The 19,334-nt window shown below is 49.3% G+C and overlaps 1 protein-coding gene across 6 annotated transcripts in view; it reads left to right on the top strand.

Annotated features, from left to right (window-relative positions):
* AUTS2 (activator of transcription and developmental regulator AUTS2) overlaps positions 1 to 19,334 on the top strand; it is a 1,107,048-nt gene that overhangs the window by 785,244 nt on the left and 302,470 nt on the right. For all 6 annotated transcript variants that reach the window (XM_045993027.1, XM_045993031.1, XM_045993028.1 and 3 more), the window contains one exon: positions 16,697 to 16,726. In XM_045993027.1, the coding sequence (XP_045848983.1) occupies positions 16,697 to 16,726 (30 nt within the window). The remainder of the gene's footprint in view (positions 1 to 16,696; positions 16,727 to 19,334) is intronic.

Below are 19,334 nucleotides of genomic sequence, written 5' to 3'. Positions count from 1 at the left end.
AAATTGTTCTCTTTTCTTAGGAAGCTATATTTTAAGGAATATTTAGGAGGACGTGTGAGACTCCGTTTCGCCTTCACATTTGGATAAATGGGGGTTTCAGAAGACTGAATGGTGCCATGAAAACTAAAATCAGAAGGCCTGACAAAGGCAAGAGAGCCCTGTTCTTTCTGGATCCCTTTTCCTTTCTTACTTGTGAACCTTAAAGATGGCTTTTTCTATATTACTTTGGTAAAATAAAAGAATCGGGTCGGGTCCCTCTAGAAAGCATCGTTCGTTCCCTTCTCCCCCGGCTCTGTCTACCGTTTCATCCCCCAGCCGGCCAGGGGTTCTCTAAAGAAGGAAGAGAAGCTGGTCCAGAATGTGGTCAGTCTGAAAGGGGCAGCCACGGCAGCACAGAGAGATGTTTGTTTTCCTTGCATTTTCACTCTTCATTTTTGACCCAGTGGGAAACACCAGCATGGCTGCCCTTCACAGCGTCGCCATGCCGTGATGCTCTGATGGCCTCCGTCACAGGGGTGGTGTGACAAAGGCCAGGAGACAAAGCACATGAGGCCGAAGACGGAGCCTGCCTGCCAAGGCGCTGGTCCATTTCTCTGCTCTCAAACGTTGTTTCTCTTCTCCGGCCTCACGGGGAGTCACTCGGGGAGACTGAAGCTGGAATTCGTACAACTCCTTTTCAGTCCCCTTGATTTTAATCAAAAATACACAATTATTCTCTTCCTCCAAATAGAGAAACTCAATCCCCATTTTAAATTCAATTATTGTAATTGCAGCATTCAGAAAAATAGCACATTCATTTTCTAATAAGAGATTGCGGGTACCAAATTACTGCATATAGTATGTCAAAACAGGAAACGTGAGACCAGCAGACCAGTGGGTGTCCTTATCTTGGCGATTGTGCTTTCTTGCCGACAATTTATAGTAACCCTACCCTTCCTTGTTTATGATTTATAAGATAGGCCTTCAAGCCATCCTAAAATAAAGGCTGTAGTTAGGCACAATTTAATTTGAAACGCCAGTTATGAAGATGATGGATTCTGAAGAGGGGCAGGAGTGAAGCGCCTGGTAGAGGAAGGGGGAAAAATCCGTTTCTGGATCGTCTGGAATGGCAGACCACCATGTCTTCGGATCTTCCGGAACAATCCTCTCACATTCGGAACTCACGTTGTCTCTGGCCGTATTTCTGTCCCTTTAGCTATGCCTTTCACTCTCTTGCATTTTTAAACCAAAACAAGTCTGACAGGTGGGAGGTTGCTAAGGTGACCGTTACGTTTCAGCAACGTGAGAGCCCCATGCTGTCTTTCTTCTTCAATTCTGGTCGCTTCGTTTGACTTGAAGTGAGTCAAATGTAAAGAAGAAAGATTTTAGGATTTTGAGTCTCCTGAGTTTCTTAAGAGAATAACTTAAAATTGGATTTCTTCGGGGGTACGGTGTTACTTTTTTCGGAGTTTCTTTTACCTTGAAATTATTTCTGTGTCTTTCTCGTACGCACATTCGGACACCCATACCTTCAGACACTAATGTATCCGTCCGTCAACCACTGTACCTTCTGATCCCCTCAATTACACAGTTTCCATGACACCTGCCCTCAGATGGTCTGCTAATGGGATTTACGAAGTCATTTTTGCGCACGTATGTACGGAGCACCTTTCAGACGTCAGATTTCGGAAGAACGGAATATAAGTAAACGCTGACCAATGGTGTTCAAGAGGCAGAGAAGTCAGAGAAGCCTTCATGCCTACGGGAGAGAGCAGAGGCCTTCCCGAGTGGGATGCAAGTCTTCTGGCCCGTTTGTTGGGTGTGCCTACTAAGGGCCAGGCATTTGAGTTATACTCCCTCAACCAGTCTCGTGTGTGTGATTACCAACGTTAATGCTCCCAGAAGTTTCTACCTCCTCCCAAGGTTACTCTGATGGTAGGTTTCGTTAGATAAGTCCTTAAGCCGGTCTCGGGTATGTATAAATTCTGTGCAAGGGCTCTCCAGGTAGCCCCTAGCCCTGACTGCTCGGAATCCCTGGACAGATTTCAGGACGGCCGACTTCCTAGCTGCACTGATAATGCCCGGACATTTGAGATGCCCCATCTGTCTAGTCATTCATTTTGCCAGTTTGAATTTGAGGGAACGTCTTGCTAATATCAAAACCCACAAGTCATCACTAAACCCTGCATAGCCGACAGGTTTGACTCAGCTCCCATATCTGGGCATTTTACTTTCGTTCCTGTGCACGGGTTCCTGGCTGCTCTTTGACCGAAGAACAAATCCAGATTGTATCCACCCAGAAACAGGTGCCTCAGGCACCTAAAGGAGCACTTAGAAAATTGAATTGTGAGGAGACTCGCCTCGTGGGTGTAGCCATAGCTCATGTGACCGCCCTTCCCTCGTGGTGCCTCGCAGACCCCTTGTTTCATGCGTACTGAGTTGAAGGTCTATGGCAACCTGGAAGTAAGCAATTCTGTTGGTGCCATTTTTCCAGCACCGCTTGCTCAGTTCATCTCTCTGTCACGTTTTGGGGATTCTCGCGGTATTTCAGACTCTTTCCCTTTTATTAAATTTGCAGTGGTGGTCTGTAATCAGCGGTCTTCGATGTCACTGTTGTATTTGTTTTGGGGTGCCCTGAACTGTGCTCCCACCAGGCAGTAGGCTTACTAGGTAAAGGTTGTGTGTGTTCTGACGGCCGCACTCCTGGCCGTTCCCCCAGCTCCCTCTCCTGGGGCCTCCCTGTTCTCTGAGACCCAGTGATTTTGAAATTGAGCCAGTTGATAACGCTACAGGGACCTCTGAGTGTCCAAGGAAGAGCCGCAAGTGTCTCCCTTTAAATCGAAAGCTGCAGATGATTGAGCTTAGTGAAGAAAGCTCGTCTAAGGGCAAGATAGGCCGAAAACAAGGTCTCTTGCACCAGTTAGTCAAGTTGTGAATGCAAAGGAAAAGTTTTAGAAGGAAATTAGAAGTGTTATCTGATGAACACATGAATGATAAGGTTGACGCAGCCTGATTGCTGACATAGAGAAAATTCCAAGGGTCTGGATAGAAGATCAAACCAGCCATGACATTCCCTTAAGCCAGAGCCCAATCTAGTGCAAGACCCTACCTCTGTTTAATCCAGCAAAGGCCGGGAGAGGTGAGGAAGCAGCAGAAGCACAGTTTAAAGCCAGTAGGGATTGATTTAGGAAAGAAGTCATCTCCCTAACATCAAAGTGCAAAACTAGAAGCTGCGAGTGACCCAGAAGACCTAGCTAAGATCGTCAGTGAAGAGCCACGAGTGACCCAGAAGATCTAGCTAAGATCGTCAATGAAGAAGCCACGAGTGACCCAGAAGACCTAGCTAAGATCGTCAATGAAGAAGCCACGAGTGACCCAGAAGACCTAGCTAAGATCGTCAATGAAGAAGCCACGAGTGACCCGGAAGACCTAGCTAAGATCGTCAATGAAGAAGCCACGAGTGACCCAGAAGATCTAGCTAAGATCGTCAATGAAGAAGCCGTGAGTGACCCAGAAGACCTAGCTAAGATTGTCAATGAAGAAGCCACGAGTGACCCAGAAGACCTAGCTAAGATTGTCAATGAAGAAGCCGCGAGTGACCCAGAAGATCTAGCTAAGATCATCAATGAAGAAGCTGCAAGTGATCCAGAAGACCTAGCTAAGATTGTCAATGAAGGGGCAACATCAAACAGTAGATCTTCATGTAGATGAGACAGTCTTCTTTTGCAAGAAGATGCCCTCAAAGACTTGCATAGCTAGGGAAGAGACGTCAATGCCTGGCCTCAAAGCTTCAGAGGACAAGCCGGCTCTCGTTAGTGGCTCATACAACCGGTGACTTTAAGCAGAAGCCAGCGCTAGTGTACCATCATGAAATCTTAGGGCCTTCGGAGTTGTGCTGAGACTACTCTGCCTGTGCTCTCGAAATGGACATGAAGCGTACGTAATGCACGTCTGTTGACAAATGGTTTACTGAATATTTTAAGCCCGCTGTTGAGACGTACTCCTCAGAAAATAAGATTCCTTTCTTTCTTTCTTTCTTTTTAAAGATTTTATTTATTTATTTGACAGAGAGAGATCACAAGTAGGCAGAGAGGCAGGCAGAGAGAGAGAGAGTGGGGGAAGCAGGCTCCCCACCGAGCAGAGAGCCCGATGCGGGGCTCAATCCCAGGACCCTGAGATCATGACCTGAGCCAAGGACCTCAACCCACAGAGCCACCCAGGCGCCCCTCCTTTCAAAATATGACTGCTCATTGACAACGTACCAGGTCACCCAAGAGTTCTGATGGTGACGTAGAATGAGATTAATGTGATTTTCATACCTGTGAACACAACATCCATTCTGCAGCCTGAGGGTCAAGACGTCCTTTTAACTTTCGAATCCCATTACTTAAGAAGTACATTTCATCAGGCCGTAGCTGCCATTGGTTAGTGATTTCTCTGATGGATCTGGGCAGCATAAATTGAAAATTCTCTGGAAAGGCTTCACCATACTCAATGGCATTAAATACATTCGTGACTTATAGGAAGAAGTCAAACATAGACACTAAGGGGAATTTGGAAGAAGTTGATTCCAACGCTCATGGATAACTTTGAGGGGGTCAGCACTTCAGGGGAGGCGGTCACCGCAGGGGTGCCAGAGCAAGAGAACTGAAGCGGAGCCTGAAGATGGGACCGCATCGCTCCTGTCCCGTGATCAAGCTTTCCCGAATGAGGAGTTGCTTCCCCTGCATGAGCAGAGAAGGTGGTTTCGAGGTGGGATCTGCTCCTGGTGAAGATGCCGTGAAGACTGTTGCAGTGACAACGAAGGACTTAGAAAACGACATAAATGTGGTTGGTAAAGCAGCAGACGGGTTTGAGAAGATTGGTTCAATTTTAAAAGAAGTTCTCCTGCGGGTGAAATGCTGTCAGACAGCATCACATGCCCCAGAGAAGTCGTTCATGATGGGGAAGGTCTGTCGATGTGGCCAACTTCATTGCCACCTTATTTTAAGAAATGGCCACAGCCACCCCACGGTTCAGCAACCACCACCCTGATCAGTCAGCAGCTTGGCCACACGGAGGCAAGACCCCCCACCAGCAAGAAGACGACTCACCGAAAGCTCAGATGATGGTTCGCATTTTTTCGCAATAAAGTATTTATTAACTAAGGTGCGTACGTTGGGTTTTTTTTAGACATGGTGCTATTGCACAGTTAATAGACTACGGTGTCGTGTAAACATAGCTTTTATATGCGCTGGGAAACCAAAGATTTCATTCGACTCGCTTTATTTCGATACTCATTTTATTGCAGTGGGCTGGAACCAAGCCTGCGCTATCTCCCAAGGCATGCTTGGGTTTTATCAGTGAAATGAAGCCGTTTGTTGTTCTACTTGGGAATGATAGTTTCTGCTTCTGCTTCTTTGTTCCGGCTGTTGTTTCTCCTTCTGTCCACTGTAGTAGCGAGTCTTCAAACACCTCCCAAGCAGAAATTCTTACAGGATATGATTTCCCGTCTGGCAATAAAATCATAAAGAAATTAAACCCAACATTTAAATAACGGTCATTGCCTCATTTCCGTGTGAGATACGGCATTTCTTTCATGAAGGAGTTGGACAGAGTAAAGCTCTTAGTATTTCTTTCTGGCTGCTTTCAAAAGCTTGAACTCATTTCATTCTAATACAAATTCCACGTATGTACCCTTCCCGTTTACTGGCTGGAAAAGGAGGAAGGTGGGCTCCAGGATGTTGTGTGTCTTTGCCAAGACTGCATGGCTGCTAAGTTAGAGGGACCAGAATTTGAACCCAGGTCAGCCTCAAATTTAATGAGCTCTTTGCTGAGCCAGGTGCCATGCTAGGTCGTCCTCCGAAGGGAGAGCTGTCTGGGTGGGGTAGAAATGGGGCTGCCCGTGTGCATTCGCTGCCTCTTTTCCATTTCAGCCTGCCTCTACCCATGCCAAGCAATTAATCAGAAAGACGTTTTTCAAGTAGTCTCTTGGCACAGGGCCTGAGCGAGCGACGGGGCTGTGTGGTACTTGCTGGGAACACGAGCCGCGGAGGACAGACCTGGGTTCAGCGGCGCCTGTGCGGTCAGAAGCCTTCCCTCGTCCTCTTGAAAACACGAGGGTCCTAACACCTCCCTCCCAGGGCTGTTGTCAGAAGATTCCTTTTAAATGACTGGCGGCTGTTGGCTGGCTATTGTAGGGGAGAGGAGGGTCCGGGAGAGGGCTCCTGTGCGGGATCCCTACCCGGAAAGGGCCTCACGGCAGAGATAAGATGTGACATGCACGTCAGGAACCAGGCTCTTCCAAAGTAGAGGGCTCAGAGCTGCTGGGCTGTCCCGGGCCCTCCTCCCCCTCCTGTGGTCCCTGCGGCCAGGAATTGAGTCTTGTAGGTGCTACTTAGCATGGAGAGCAGGAACTGCATCCCACACCACAGCGTTAGGGGCTGGAAGGAAGAAGGGTGTGCAGCAGCGTCGTTACCCGGGGAAGAGGAACTCCGAGTCACAGGCACTTTAAGAAAGATGCTTTTACTTTGAGTGTTGGAGAAAATAGAACAATTACCTATTGAAGGCAAAGTGAATGAAGAAACGTCTCTGTTCATACCACCGCGATCATTTAATCTGCACAGATTCATTGCGCCTTCCCGAAGGTGGTTCAGTCCAGACTGTGTGTTCCTTTCCCAGGCTAGGGCACACGGCGATCGCCCGAGAGTCCCCACGAAAGACGAATTTCCAGCTCCGAGAGGAGATGCCTCTGAGGGCTTGTCCTTCAGACGTGTGCAATGAGGAGGAGGACGAGGAAGGGAGGGTGAATCCATAAATCATCAAATCGGTGTGGAGCATCTTTGGGGGTCCTTAAGACGGCCCTAGGCCCTGTGACGATTCCAGGGACAACCAGAGTGCTGTCAAGAAGCTCACCATCTGCCGGGGAGCAAGACTTTTTTAGATGCGAAATCAATGAAGAATTAATTGTGTTCTATTGAAACCGCAGCCAGGTAGCTTTCCAGTACCTGGCACGCATCTTCTTAAGAACAAAAAGAGATACTTAGTCTTCGTTGAAGAATGAATGAATGCGTGCTTTCTGACATCTGCAGAGTGCCTCCTGCAGGTGACGCATGGTTCTGCACCTTTTAATGTCATATATGTACACACACACATATACACACAGTAATTTTATATATATAATAAGTAATTTTATAAATATATGTATATATTTTAATATAGATTAAATAAATGTATATATGTTTACATTATATATATCATGTATTATGTATATAAATATACATTGTATGTATATGTATTTATAAAATTATTATATATATAAAATTATTGCATTTTATGCATATACATAATCATTGTATTATCTATGTATATTTTATCGTTGTATGTTTATGAATGTGAATGCTCCCCACAACCCTGGGAGCTCGTTCACTGTCATGGCCCCATTTGGTAGCAAATTAAACCGAGGTGCAGAAAGGTCAAGTTAGTTGCCTGAGACCCTCCAGATTGTAAGGAGGAGAACCGGGATTTGAACCCAGGCAAGCGGATTCCACAGTTCTACATGAGAGAGCAGATGGGCTTTGCAAGAGCTTGTTGCCATTTTTGGTTCGGACTGAGAGCTACCAGGCTTTGTTATCTGATCCTCTGGCTTTGGCTTTCCAGAGGCTTGGAGCTCCCTCCCCCTTCCCAGCACCTGGACCGGTACAGACCAACCCCGTGCACTTCCCACCCTCCTGGGCCGCGGTCCCACCGGGTCTCTGGTTTGTAGTTCGTCTTACGGAGCACATTTCCAGGAGAGGACGGTGGCTGCGCTTTAAGGACGGGCGAATGGCTCGCCCTCACCTGTCAAGCATGATCCTTGTATTTTAGCAGGCCCATTATGAACGCAATCTTTCTGTCGAAAATTTGCATACCTCCTTTCTTGAAAAGTAATGACAGCAATTTCTTTCCCTCCGCTCACTTTCTGAGTGTCTCATTTAACGGCACCTGTGAAACCGACAGGCGCAGAGATGAGAAGTGAAAGAGAGCAGTTGATTAAATCATCATCAAGCCGGGCCTCAGAAAGTCAATTCTGCTTGCCGTCTGCAATGATATCCTTTTATCTTAAAGTAATGAGCTATGGCATTTTGCATCGGGTAATGCGATAAGTTCTATTAGCATGTTCCATTTGCCTCACAAGCAAGGGCAAGTCATTTTAGCTAGCTCGTATCGCCGCAATCAAAGCAATTGGCTTCCCAGGCAGAGAAGAAAGGGGAAAAGGCTCAGGGTGATTTCTATGGATCACAACACAGCGGAAAAAGTAGACTCTTGTATGATTTTAACCCGTACCATGCTTTTCCTTCTTACTCATCAGCAGATTTGGGTTTTATTAGCTCACACGGGGCTCGGAAAAGAGCCAGGGTTTGGTTGAAGCCAACCCAGGGGGCCCAGGCCCCACCCAAAGGAACAAGCCCTAGCGATCTGGAAAGGGAAGACCGCAGCATTACGGGGGTCACAAATGGGATGCTGCCGGGAGGGTCTCCCTGGTAATAACCATACTGTGGTCTCGTAATAAACTCTTGCTGCACGCCATCTTCAAAGTCGTCTGTAATCGGTCCCCAGGCAGGTAGGGATTAACGCTATTGATGGCTTAGAATCAGTAAGTCAATGACAAAGAGAGAGAGGATCTGTTGCTTAAGCTTCCAAGAGATCATTTACAAACCACCGGGCCCTAGACTGTCAGTTTCACCTTTGGACAAGAAACTCATTTTTCTCGTTTTGGCAACCACTGAGGCTTGCGGGATCTGGGTTTTAAGTGAATTTCATCTTTGGGGTTTATGTATGTTTATACTTGGCAAAGTGTGACTTCCTTTCTTCTAAGGGGGGGGGAAGCTGAACTCCAAAAATTTGTGAAATATCCACTTCTTCCACTTCCAAAAGCCCAACAGTATTTTAATGAGCTGAGTGGAAATTTACAGCATACAGATTGTTTTATGAAATATACCTGGATTTGAAAGTGACAGGAAGGGGGGAAGATGTTGAAAGTCATCTGTGACCTCTAGAACTTCATTTTTGGACAACTTGATTTCCGGCGATGTATTTGTACTGCTGATGGGTGGTCAGAAGGAGCCTAAGTACATAGTAGACACTTTTTAAAATTATTTGTTGAATGGAAGTGTGTGATCATCTGAGAGACCCCGGAGGAGAATAAGAAGTGTTCTGTTAGACCCTCAGATCGCACTGGCTGTTTGAGCCCTGGCCAATTCAAGCTGAGAACTTGCAAAAGTGCCAGGTTCTGAGAGCTCCCCATAGGAATAATAGGTCACCAGTACAGAATTCCAGAAGCTTCTGAAGATCTGCTCTGCTTTCTGCCTCCCGAACAGCTGAAGATTGGTAGACCTTATATTACTTCCTAATGCGCTCGTTTTGTGACTGTCAGAAGCTTTACTCTCCTCTCTTAAACGACTGATTGGCAAACAAATCTTTCCATCACGCTTTTGCCCTTTCAGAGCTATTTCGTTTGCTCGGGCATAGTTACTGCTGAGGTGGAAGGAAGAGAGCCAACGGCATCGTGTTACCATCAGTAAGAGTACCTCACACCATTTTCAGGATTAAAAGGTTCCTTTTATTTCAAGGTTCCCAATAGCTCTGAATTTCACTTCGAGCCCAAAGCCAAGGCGAGCGCGGTGTAAACAGTGTGAAACGGGGGCTTTGCGGGGTGACAGAGACAGACAGCATCAGAGTTGCCATATGTGGACACAAAACGGCACCACGTTCACGCGCGTACAAGGAACTGGGCGGACGGGAAGATGGTGGCGGGCTTGCTTCCCATCACCGTGCCGCTCCCTTCCTTCTTTAAATAAGAAAATAAGTGTCATGTTTTCTCTAGGTGGCTTCTTCTGAAATTGCTTTTAGGTGAGGGATGTCTTTACAGTCGCAGATAAACCGCCGGCCCCAAAAAGAAATCGATTTGTTTTGTCACTGGCAAAGTTAAATTGTACTTGATGTTAGACGTTGTAGTTTACAAGTTGGGGTTCTCCCTCATTTTCCTCTTACTTCCTTTAGGCAGAAAGAAGAATAAAATAACTTTGTTCAGTGATGGCATGCAGCCCTGACATCTTTGGCGGCAGTGATAAATGGATTTGAGATACAAAATAACTGTTCCCGCAAGGTCCGTTGAGCAGAATAGAGAGCGATGCCCTCCTCAATGTCATTGTCTGGGATCTATTCAATGATTGCCACTTTCTGCTTAAGAATGCATTCCATCACGAGGTACCTGGAATTCCATCTTGTTCCTCGTTCCAAATGAGGCGGAGAGGATTCGCAGACCCTGACTCATTTCGATTTGGAGCAGAGTCCTAAAACAAGATGTTGAGATTCCCAAATGGAAATGAGAAATGTTTGCTTTTGAGGAATATACCTAAAATCATGTCTTGTCTGGGCCTTTTAATGGAAGGCATTTCTCCCTGGGCCCCAGTACCAGGCTCTGCTAATGATTTTGACCCTGCCCGTGTGTTCAAGCCTCCACCACACAATATTAAGCCGTTGACTTAAGCATCGTTTCCCATGCCTTCTTTCTTTGGAATTACTTGCTTTTTCAGAATCCTAGTTTGCTTATATTACCTGGAATCAACCACAGTCTGAGGAATTCTGAAGAACAAGATGGATTTACCAATATGATTGAGCACCTTCCATATCCCAAGGCACTGACTGCCCTGACCTGTCCAGACCTTACTCTCTAGTGGGGATGGCCCTCGTGGCAGACAATGAAAATACAATATTTTGTAAGGGACGGAGACAGAAACAGTTAATTCTAAGATGAGTACTGTAATTCTAAGAATTCGTAATTCTAAGAAAAGTATTGGACAATTCACAAAGGGAACTGCATTTTTGAGGGTAGAATTCCAGGCAGAGGGAATTGATGAGTGCAAAGATAGTAGGTCCTGGGCGTGTGAGCAAGTGTGCCCGAGTGTGGCGAGAGCAAGGGGTGTGTGAAGGTAGTGTAGCCGCAGACAGGCCAGGCCGCGAGCCCCCTCGCTCAGCCGTCTGTTGCGAGATTGGGGTGGCCGCTGAGAGCAAAGCATTTGGAAACTTTTAGAGCAATTCAATGGAGTAATTTTGTATCTCTTAAACATAATAACACATTTTTATATGTCTTTGCTTTTCTTTTTCATTTTCGTAGCAATTCATTTTTATATTTTACAGAAGCATCAGTCTATGATGTTTGGGAAATTAAAGGAAACAAAACAAAGACAAATGGTCCTTCGCCACAGAGAGCTTGAGATGCCCTGTGTTGGAGGAGTGGTTGGACGTGGGGAAGCCACGGAAAGAGTTTCTGTGGCCGTGGGAAGTGTCATATTGACCCAAGGGAAAATGAGGAGATCCGCCCTGGTCAGTAAGGGCTTGGGTTAGAAAAGGAGGAGACCAGAGTCCCTGAATGCAGTCCCTGGCCTCTTGTCCTGATAAAATAAAAGGCTGGGGGGAAGCAGTGGCCACGGTGGTGGAGGTGGGACGGATTCAGAAAGCAGAGTCAGTTATGTGGGTGAGAGAAGGCAGGTCTGCTCGAGAACGGAACCAAGGATGATAACAAGACTCTCCGTGGAGACTGAACGCTGGTGGCCTCACCAGGGACCAGCGGGAGAGGGGAAGGCTTGGGGGAGCAGAAGACAGTGAGTCGGGATTTAGACGGACGCCTGCTCGAGTCTGCTTGCAGGGCTCCGGGAAGGGGCACAGCCCACAGGACATAACGTTGATAACCGGTAATGTGTGCTGCTCGCCCGGGCTCTGCCACACGTCGTCGGAGTCGTTCACGCGCGCTGGCGTGTTCCCTTCTGACCGTCTCTGAGGGCAACGCCGTTGTCACCGCATTTGACAGATAAGGAAACTGAGCTGCGGAGAACTGAAGCAGTTCTCCCAAAGTCACGCAGCTGGCAGACAGGGGGCGTGGGGATGGTGTAGCGCCAACACAGACGTGGTAGATGGGACGAAGGGGATCGCTAAAGGCCGCCCTGGAAACCACGGGGAAACAGTAGGACCGCAGTTCCAACTCCGAGGAGACGGTGACATTAAGGGACATGCAGAGGAGGAAGGGCCATGAGAAGATGCTAGGGAAGAGGGGTATTGGTGCGTGTGTATGAGGGAACATTCCAGAGCGTTCAGTGGAGACGATGGAGATAGCAGCACTTGGCAGGTTTCGTACTGGATTAGTTACAGTCCGTCCAGGGGTTACGCACAGGCTTTTGCTTTCCTAGTTATGTTACATATTTCTTTTTTCTTGTTTGAAAATTTAACTTTATTTTTTCAGTGTTCCAAGATTCATTGTTTATGCATCACACCCACTACTTTTTTTTTTTTAAATGATGTGACGGCAAATTTCGGTCATTGAACAAAATATTTGACACATTATGTGAAAACAGAGTAGGCTACGGTACAGTGGGGATTTATTTTCATTTCGTAAAATGTGTGTGAGAAGGACAGAGGAAAGACCGGAGGGAATTCTACAGGTGCACTGCCCTTTACCTAGGCTCTTGGGTGACTTTTAAAAATATCTTCAATAAATAGACACTAATTTTTTATTTTTTTATTTTTATTTTTTTTAAAGACTTTATTTTTGTATTTGACAGAGAGAGATCACAAGTAGGCAGAGAGACAGAGAGAGAGAGAGAGGGAGAAACAGGCTCCCCACTGAGCAGAGAGCCCGATGCGGGGCTCCATCCCAGGACCCTGAGATCATGACCTGAGCCGAAGGCGGAGGCTTTAACCCATGGAGCCACCCAGGTGCCCCAAATATATACTAATTTTTAAAAGGAGAAAATATTGGGTGGGCGCATCGGGTGAGGGGTTGACGCGTTTAAAGGGTGGAATGAAGCACAAAAGGAAGCAGTTGGCCCCAGAATCTCCCTTCTGATTTGCGAGCCCAGAGGAGACAGGTGAAGGTGGCATTGGGGGGACGGCTTCCCGTGCCGGCCGTACTGTGCTCCAGCACCAGCCCGTTTCTGAATCCTGCTTTTGGGGCGTGTGGCTTGGATTCCATGCTCCTGTTTCCCTCTCTTGTCTGTGCCGGGTTTGGGTCACGTATTGGAGACGCGGCGACCAGGAATTTCTCCCTGCCTGGGCTGGAAGGCCCACTTGTTCTTTTCATTTCCTGCTTTGGAGATGGAGGCAGATGCTTCAGTGTCTCACAAAGGCCTTTGAAACCCGGTCCTGGGGAGTTCCCTGCCACCTCGAGCGGGTCGTGAGCCTGCGACCTGTGTGCTAGGACACCAGTGCGGTCTGATGTCAACATGCTTACAGCGGTCCCATCAGCTGGGCCCCCGTTCGTGCCTTTGACGTCGCACCTCTCGGCCCCCGTTCGTGCCTTTGACGTCACACCTCTCGGCCTCATGCAGAGCGGACGCCCGAGTCGGGATGTGGCTTGTAGGGAACCCTGTGAATTGGAGCGGGCGCCTGGGGACCAGGGAGCAGACACTTCTTCCTTTGACCTTCCAAGACCCAGAACCATTTGGCCTAAAATCCACAACGCCCTGAGCTCAGGCCGTGAAAGCCACACAGTGTATTAAATGTGAATTTAGACCCTGACTTCTGCCCGCACCGACTCCATAAAACAGCCCCTTTTCAGAAAGCCGGCCCGTAAACGGCTGCCAGCGAGGCAGAAAGACTCCTTAGGACCGTGGCTCGCTTTCCGTCTGGGGTTGTCGACAAACCCCTTTTATGAGTGGCGCAGACCTCTTGCATGTGTCGAGCTTCTGGCTTTTACGGAGCGTATTGGGAGCCAGGCTAGGCGAGTGCTGGGCGCTGTTTGCGGAGCGCGTTTATTGCCTTTGCATAATTTATGAGCTGGAGGGGTTGACCATCATTCGTCTCTGCCAGGGGCTGGCACTCGAGGCTCCGGAGAGCAGAGCTGTAAATTGGATGGTTCGCTCCTGCTGAGCTCACGGCAAAGTCCTCGGGTCAGTATGGGAATTTAATACCAGAAATGGAACTGTTTTCTCAGCGCACCATGTGGGCCCCCGCGCAGCAGAGCCTGTTTTGGCAGACTCTGCGACTGGCCTCGTCGAGGAGCTGTCACTCACCCGGCGTGTCGTGTGGGGAGCTGGAGCATTTTTAATCGGCTTGGCACCCGTGCCGCTTCCATAATGGACACCAGTAGGTCTCAGTTCTGCACCATATGCTTAACTCTGGAGACAAGGTGCTTCTGGGTATATCAGTAATTACTTGATGCGGAATTAAGTGGACCTTGAAATTAGAACTGGACTGTTGGAAAGCAGAAGGCTTAACACTCTGATACAAATAACCATTCCCGGGGACATACTGCTGTTAGGATCGGTGGGGGGGCGTGGACAGCGGTGGCCCTTTCCCAGCCTCCCCACTCCTTGGACCCCCTGCACACCAGTCCTTGAGGACGTGGGCAAGGGCTGGGCCGCAGCCCTCAGCTGTCACTGATGACCTCACACGGCGGCTGTGAACATCTGGGGAGATGAACCCGCCTGGCAAAACGCACTTCTCCCCTCCCCACCCCACCCTCTTCTGAATCATGCTTTGTCACTCTTGAAAATGTGCCCAGAACTTAGGAACCTCAAAGAAGCCCTAATTAAAGGCAATGGGGGGAAAATCACACGATCAGGAGAAGAGAACTTCATCTCTGTTGTTCTAGGCCTTCAAAGTCTTCATCTCACCTCTTGATTTATTATAATAGAGAAATCGCTCCTCAGGCAGAAGTAAGCTTAGACCATCTGAGTTTGGAAGCCTGGTCGAACACGATTCAGTCGTACTTGGTTGAAGCTCCGTCGCTGAAACTCTGATCGCCCTATGGCATGGAGGGGCCAGTGCAGATGGTAGAAAGTGTTAGAACCTTCTAGTCTATGAGTTTGTGATGTGAGTTCCTAAATACTCAAAGTGCAGAGAGGGTAAGCTGGAAAGAGGAAATGGTCCCCCATTCATGTCTTGTAATAGCAAGATGTCCATTCAGATGGAGTTGTTGTAACGTGCAATTGAGAGTTCTCTAACAGTGGCTTAAATGATAAGGTACCTTATTTTTATCTGAACAAAAATGTCCAGAGGCAGGCCACTCTTAGGTTGGTTCAAGTGTCTCCATTGGGCTGCCGCCATCTTGTTTTTGTACTTAGACTTTCCGAGGTTGTTTTCACAAGGTGGCTGCCGCAGATCTGGACATCGCATCCTCCTACAACCATGTTCAAAGGCAAGAGACAAGTGCTTCCTGCTTGTCTTCTTTTTTTTGAGGAGAGAAAAATTTTTCAGAGCCCTCAGCAGACATCTCCTCAAGTCTACGCCAGGAGTGTGTCTTGTGGCCACCCTTGGCTGCCAGGAATGTTGGAAAAGAGAGCCTACCTGGCTTTCGGGGAGAGAAGGGAGAAGATGTCGCGAGAAGGGGTTTGTGAATAACTGTGGGTATCCAGCCAGTCGTGGCTGTTGTATAAGCGAATTTATTTTCTGTTTCTGTTCGTAGCTGCACCAACTCCCGTGTCCAGGTGGCCACACTAAAAACCTTGGCATCATCCTAGACCCATCCCTCTTCCTTGTTTCTCACGTCCATGTGTTACCACGTCCTATTGCTTCCACCTTCAGAATTGCCATCTGTTCCTCCCTTTCTTCAACCATGCGTCACGCTGGTTTAGACGGTGTTGTCACGGTTGCCAGACTGGTCACCCATGACCTGTGTCTTCCCCCGCAGCGCGTGGTCTGTCCTCCTCCGCCCCATGGGGAGAGTCGTCCTGATGGACTGTGGCTCTCAGCACACCACACCTCTGCTCGGTGTTTGTGTTCTAGCTTTCCCTCTACTGTTAAACCTGAAAGCTGCTCCAGGGCCAGTCCCGTGTCTCGGTGGAACATCTGTCCGCGTAGCAGAGCCTGTCAAGGACTGCTTGTGTACAGACAAATACATTGACCTGCTGTGTATCCACTCTGACAAAACACATCCCCCTTTTTAAGATCCGATGGATAACGAACACTCTTGGTTTAAAAAAGAAAATGTGGTTTTTTATCGTTTCCCCTTCACATCTAATGAGGAAGCCAAAGTTTGGAGTTAACGCGTTCTCTGATTATTCCAGACTTAGCTCGCCAGTTGGAATTTGAGATCTGTTAGGTATGACGTGAGTCTGCGGCCTTAACACGTACTTCTTCGCCCGTATTATTGATTTACTTCCCTGACCTCCTCTTGTCCTTGGTATGTTTTCTGTAGAGAACATTCCCTCTTTCTTCTGGGCCTTAGAAAAGGCAGCCATCACAGCTGGTGAGCTCTGCCCATTACGTTCTCTTTCCTTCAGAGTCCACATGAGAAAATGCAGCACCCAGAGGTTTTCCTCTTATTCTGGGTAAAAGCACCAGGAGAGACAGAACCTTTCACGTTAGCTGAAGGTAGAAGGGTCTCCCTCTGAAGGTATCGACTGACCCTGAATCCCACTGACTGATGCTGATTCCCCTTAGTCCTGCGGCTGGATTGGTTCCTCGATGGGCACCCCGTCTCCCGTGCGCTGGGGTGCTCACCGTTGTGGTCAGGCGCCTTGCCAGGCCGTGTCCGCAGGCCGCCAGCAGCACCGCGGAGCACGGGCGTCGATGAGACCAGGCAGCAGCTTCTCCGCATTTTGCTTCTCATTCGGTTTACGAGCATTTGAGCGGAAGAATCTCTATACGGCTCAGCTCATGTTTCCTAATTCCTTTATGTGTCTTTATTTTTTTCTGTATCAGAAAACGAGAATCGGCTCAATGTTTCCACTAACGCATGTTCTCTTCTCTCTCTTCTCAGTGTGACAGCGACAGCGACCAGGAGGAGAAGGTAAGACCCCCCGTCCCGCCGTCGTGGCGCAGTCGGGCACTGTGGCTCTCGCACCCAGTCCAGGGTGGGGTGCCAGCTCCGCGCTGACCACAGCTCTTCTGCTCTGCAAGACCCGTCGTGTTGGCACAGAAACGTTGCCTGTGATAAGAAATAACATGTCTACTTCGTGAGGTCCATTGTTTTTAAAAACATGCCCATTAAGATTGGGTACATGTCACATCAAGTGTTCGCTTTAGAGATTTTTGAAAGAAGCAGCTATTTTGATAACCCTCTGACGTTTCTTTTCTAATCCTTGACTGGAACAGTAAACGTGCTAGTCTGCCCTGATAATGTCATTTCTGCATTTCTTGTACAGACCTCCCTGCTGCTTCCTTTCCTGCTTCTCTATACATCGTGGACTTCTTTTTTTTTTTTTTTTTTTTTGGACTTCTTGATAGAAATACGAATGGTGTGTTTCTGGGCCTGTCGTCATGGGGTGAGGGGGAGCGCAGGGGAGCTGGGGTGGGAGCGGCTCTCCTCGGGGGATGGCCGGGTGGGAGGGCGGTTCTTCCTGCAGGTACGTGCGAGGCTGAGGGCCGCCAGGCTCTGTGTACCCAGGCCACATGGGGCTTTCAGAAGATCGGATCACGACCCGGTAAGGTGAACTTTTCCGTGCCTGAAGCAAAGGGATGGTTTGGTCTTTCTTTCTAGCTGTCCCAGCCCCCAGCCAGACGTCTTCCTCATTTTATTCCTACCTTACGTATTTCAGAAAAAGTTCCTGAACACCATGGTTTCCGTATTGCGTGGCCTTGGAGGGAAGGGCCCTGTAACCCCCCACCGGTTTCTGGGTCTGTCGTGCGTCTCGCTGGGTTTCCTGAACCACAGCTTCCGCCTTTCGCGCCCTGTTTGCCTGTGGATTTTATTCAGAATCAGGCCGTCGGTATTTGGTGGCGTCTGCCCATCCAGCCCAGAATTTCCCCTCCTTCTCTGCTTCCGGCCTCCGAGAGAGATCTAAGGGCTCCTGTTCTGTCCTGTCGTTAATTTGAATTCAGCACATGTAGCCTGTTATAAAATGCGAGACATCATCATTGGAGCAGGTCAAGCATATTCAGATGAAGACAAATGGTGCTTATTTGATTTCCTTAAAATCAGGAAATGAAAAAAGTGCTCTCTGGAGAAATCATGTTCTGCCTGACTTGGATGATAGACCAATGCATGTCCCCTAGATAAGAACCGACTCTCGCCTTGAGGTTTTTATCTCTGAAGGACGGCCCGGACTGTCAGCTTGCTGACATGTGCATTATCTGTGTCGTTTTAAACAAAGTGACCTATGGAAGGGAGCGCCGTGCTGTGACATGGTAATGGGCTGTTGGATGACAGTGAAAGTACACACTGCGGAGGGGCTGTGGGTTATTCTTTTGTTTAACTGACAAGTAGGCGCTTCCTTCCTCCAGCCCCCCGAGTCTGAGCTCCTCGCGAGGGGGTCCCCCGGTGCCTCGGGTGGCCGGTGTGTTGTGGGCGCGGGAGGCCGATAGGCAGCAGGAGAGGCCAGGGTTGGAGGCGTGCTTGCTGGCCGTGCTTGCTGGCCCTGGAGCCGTCTAGGCCCCATTCCCCATGGCGGCCTTCCCATCGTCCTGTCGGGCCGCCTGGCCACCCAGGGAGGGAGCCGTACTTCCTCGCCGTTCCAAGAGAGCTTTTAAAGGTGGTAGTAGATCTCACCTTCCAAGCTGGAGGCACCTCTCTGAGGGCATGAGCCTTCTTCGGGGTTTCTTGAAAAGACAGCGTGAGTTCCCGAAGCGCCAGCTGTGGGCAAAGGCGGTGAGGTGGTCTGGTGGTGTATTGCGCGTGGGTGTGTCCGCGTCAGCCGTCTCGACCTTGAATGCACAGCCGGGTCACCGGCAGGTGGGGGGCCTGCAAACCACCTATGCCTGGGCCTCGTCCCAGCCCAGTTACCCCAAACCTCAGCAGGTGTCCAGCGCCGCGGGTCGGGATCATCCCCTGACTCTAGCGATTCCTAGAATTACCGGAGCCGTCCGTGGTTTTCAGAGGGCCCTGGGGGTCCGGGCATTCCCTACACACTGACGGCATCCCAGCCAGCCCCTCCCCGGGCCCCAAAGGCCCGTGTCCTCGCGGCCCCGGTTCCCGCTCGGAGCGCAGGAAGCGGCAGAACCCCTGAGCAGAGGGCTGGCGGTGGGAAGGGAGCCAGGGCCGCACCGGTCAGAGCCGGGGGGCATCTGGGGGGCCAGGAAGGAGAGAAAAGAGATTGTACAGCGAGCGCACGAGCCGGGCGCCAGCCAGCGAGGGGAGAGTGCCGTCCGGCCTGGTGGCCCGTGGTGTCCGGCAGGCCCTCCTCCTCCCCCGGAGCTGCCGCACGGCCGCACGCCTGTCACCGGTCCCTGCCCTGCCACCCCGTCTCCCTCCAGAGGGCTCCCAGCAGGAGCAATCAAGACTGTAATTGCAGTCGTGCCTGCTTGGCTCTGGCACAGTTAAGACTGTCAGGCTTCCCCTTTTGGACTGAGATCGTCTGGTGTTTATCACCGATGTTCACGCCACCCGCCCAGACTTCTGCCGCGCGCCGGAGCCCGGGCCGCTGTCAGCCTCCTCTGTGCCAGAGCCTCTCGCCTGGGCC

The sequence above is a fragment of the Meles meles genome, chromosome 21 (genome assembly GCF_922984935.1).
Source record: "Meles meles chromosome 21, mMelMel3.1 paternal haplotype, whole genome shotgun sequence".
NCBI lineage: Eukaryota > Metazoa > Chordata > Mammalia > Carnivora > Mustelidae > Meles > Meles meles.
The sequence above is the reverse complement of the archived record's forward strand: the minus strand, read 5'-3'. Positions and strand labels throughout refer to the sequence as shown.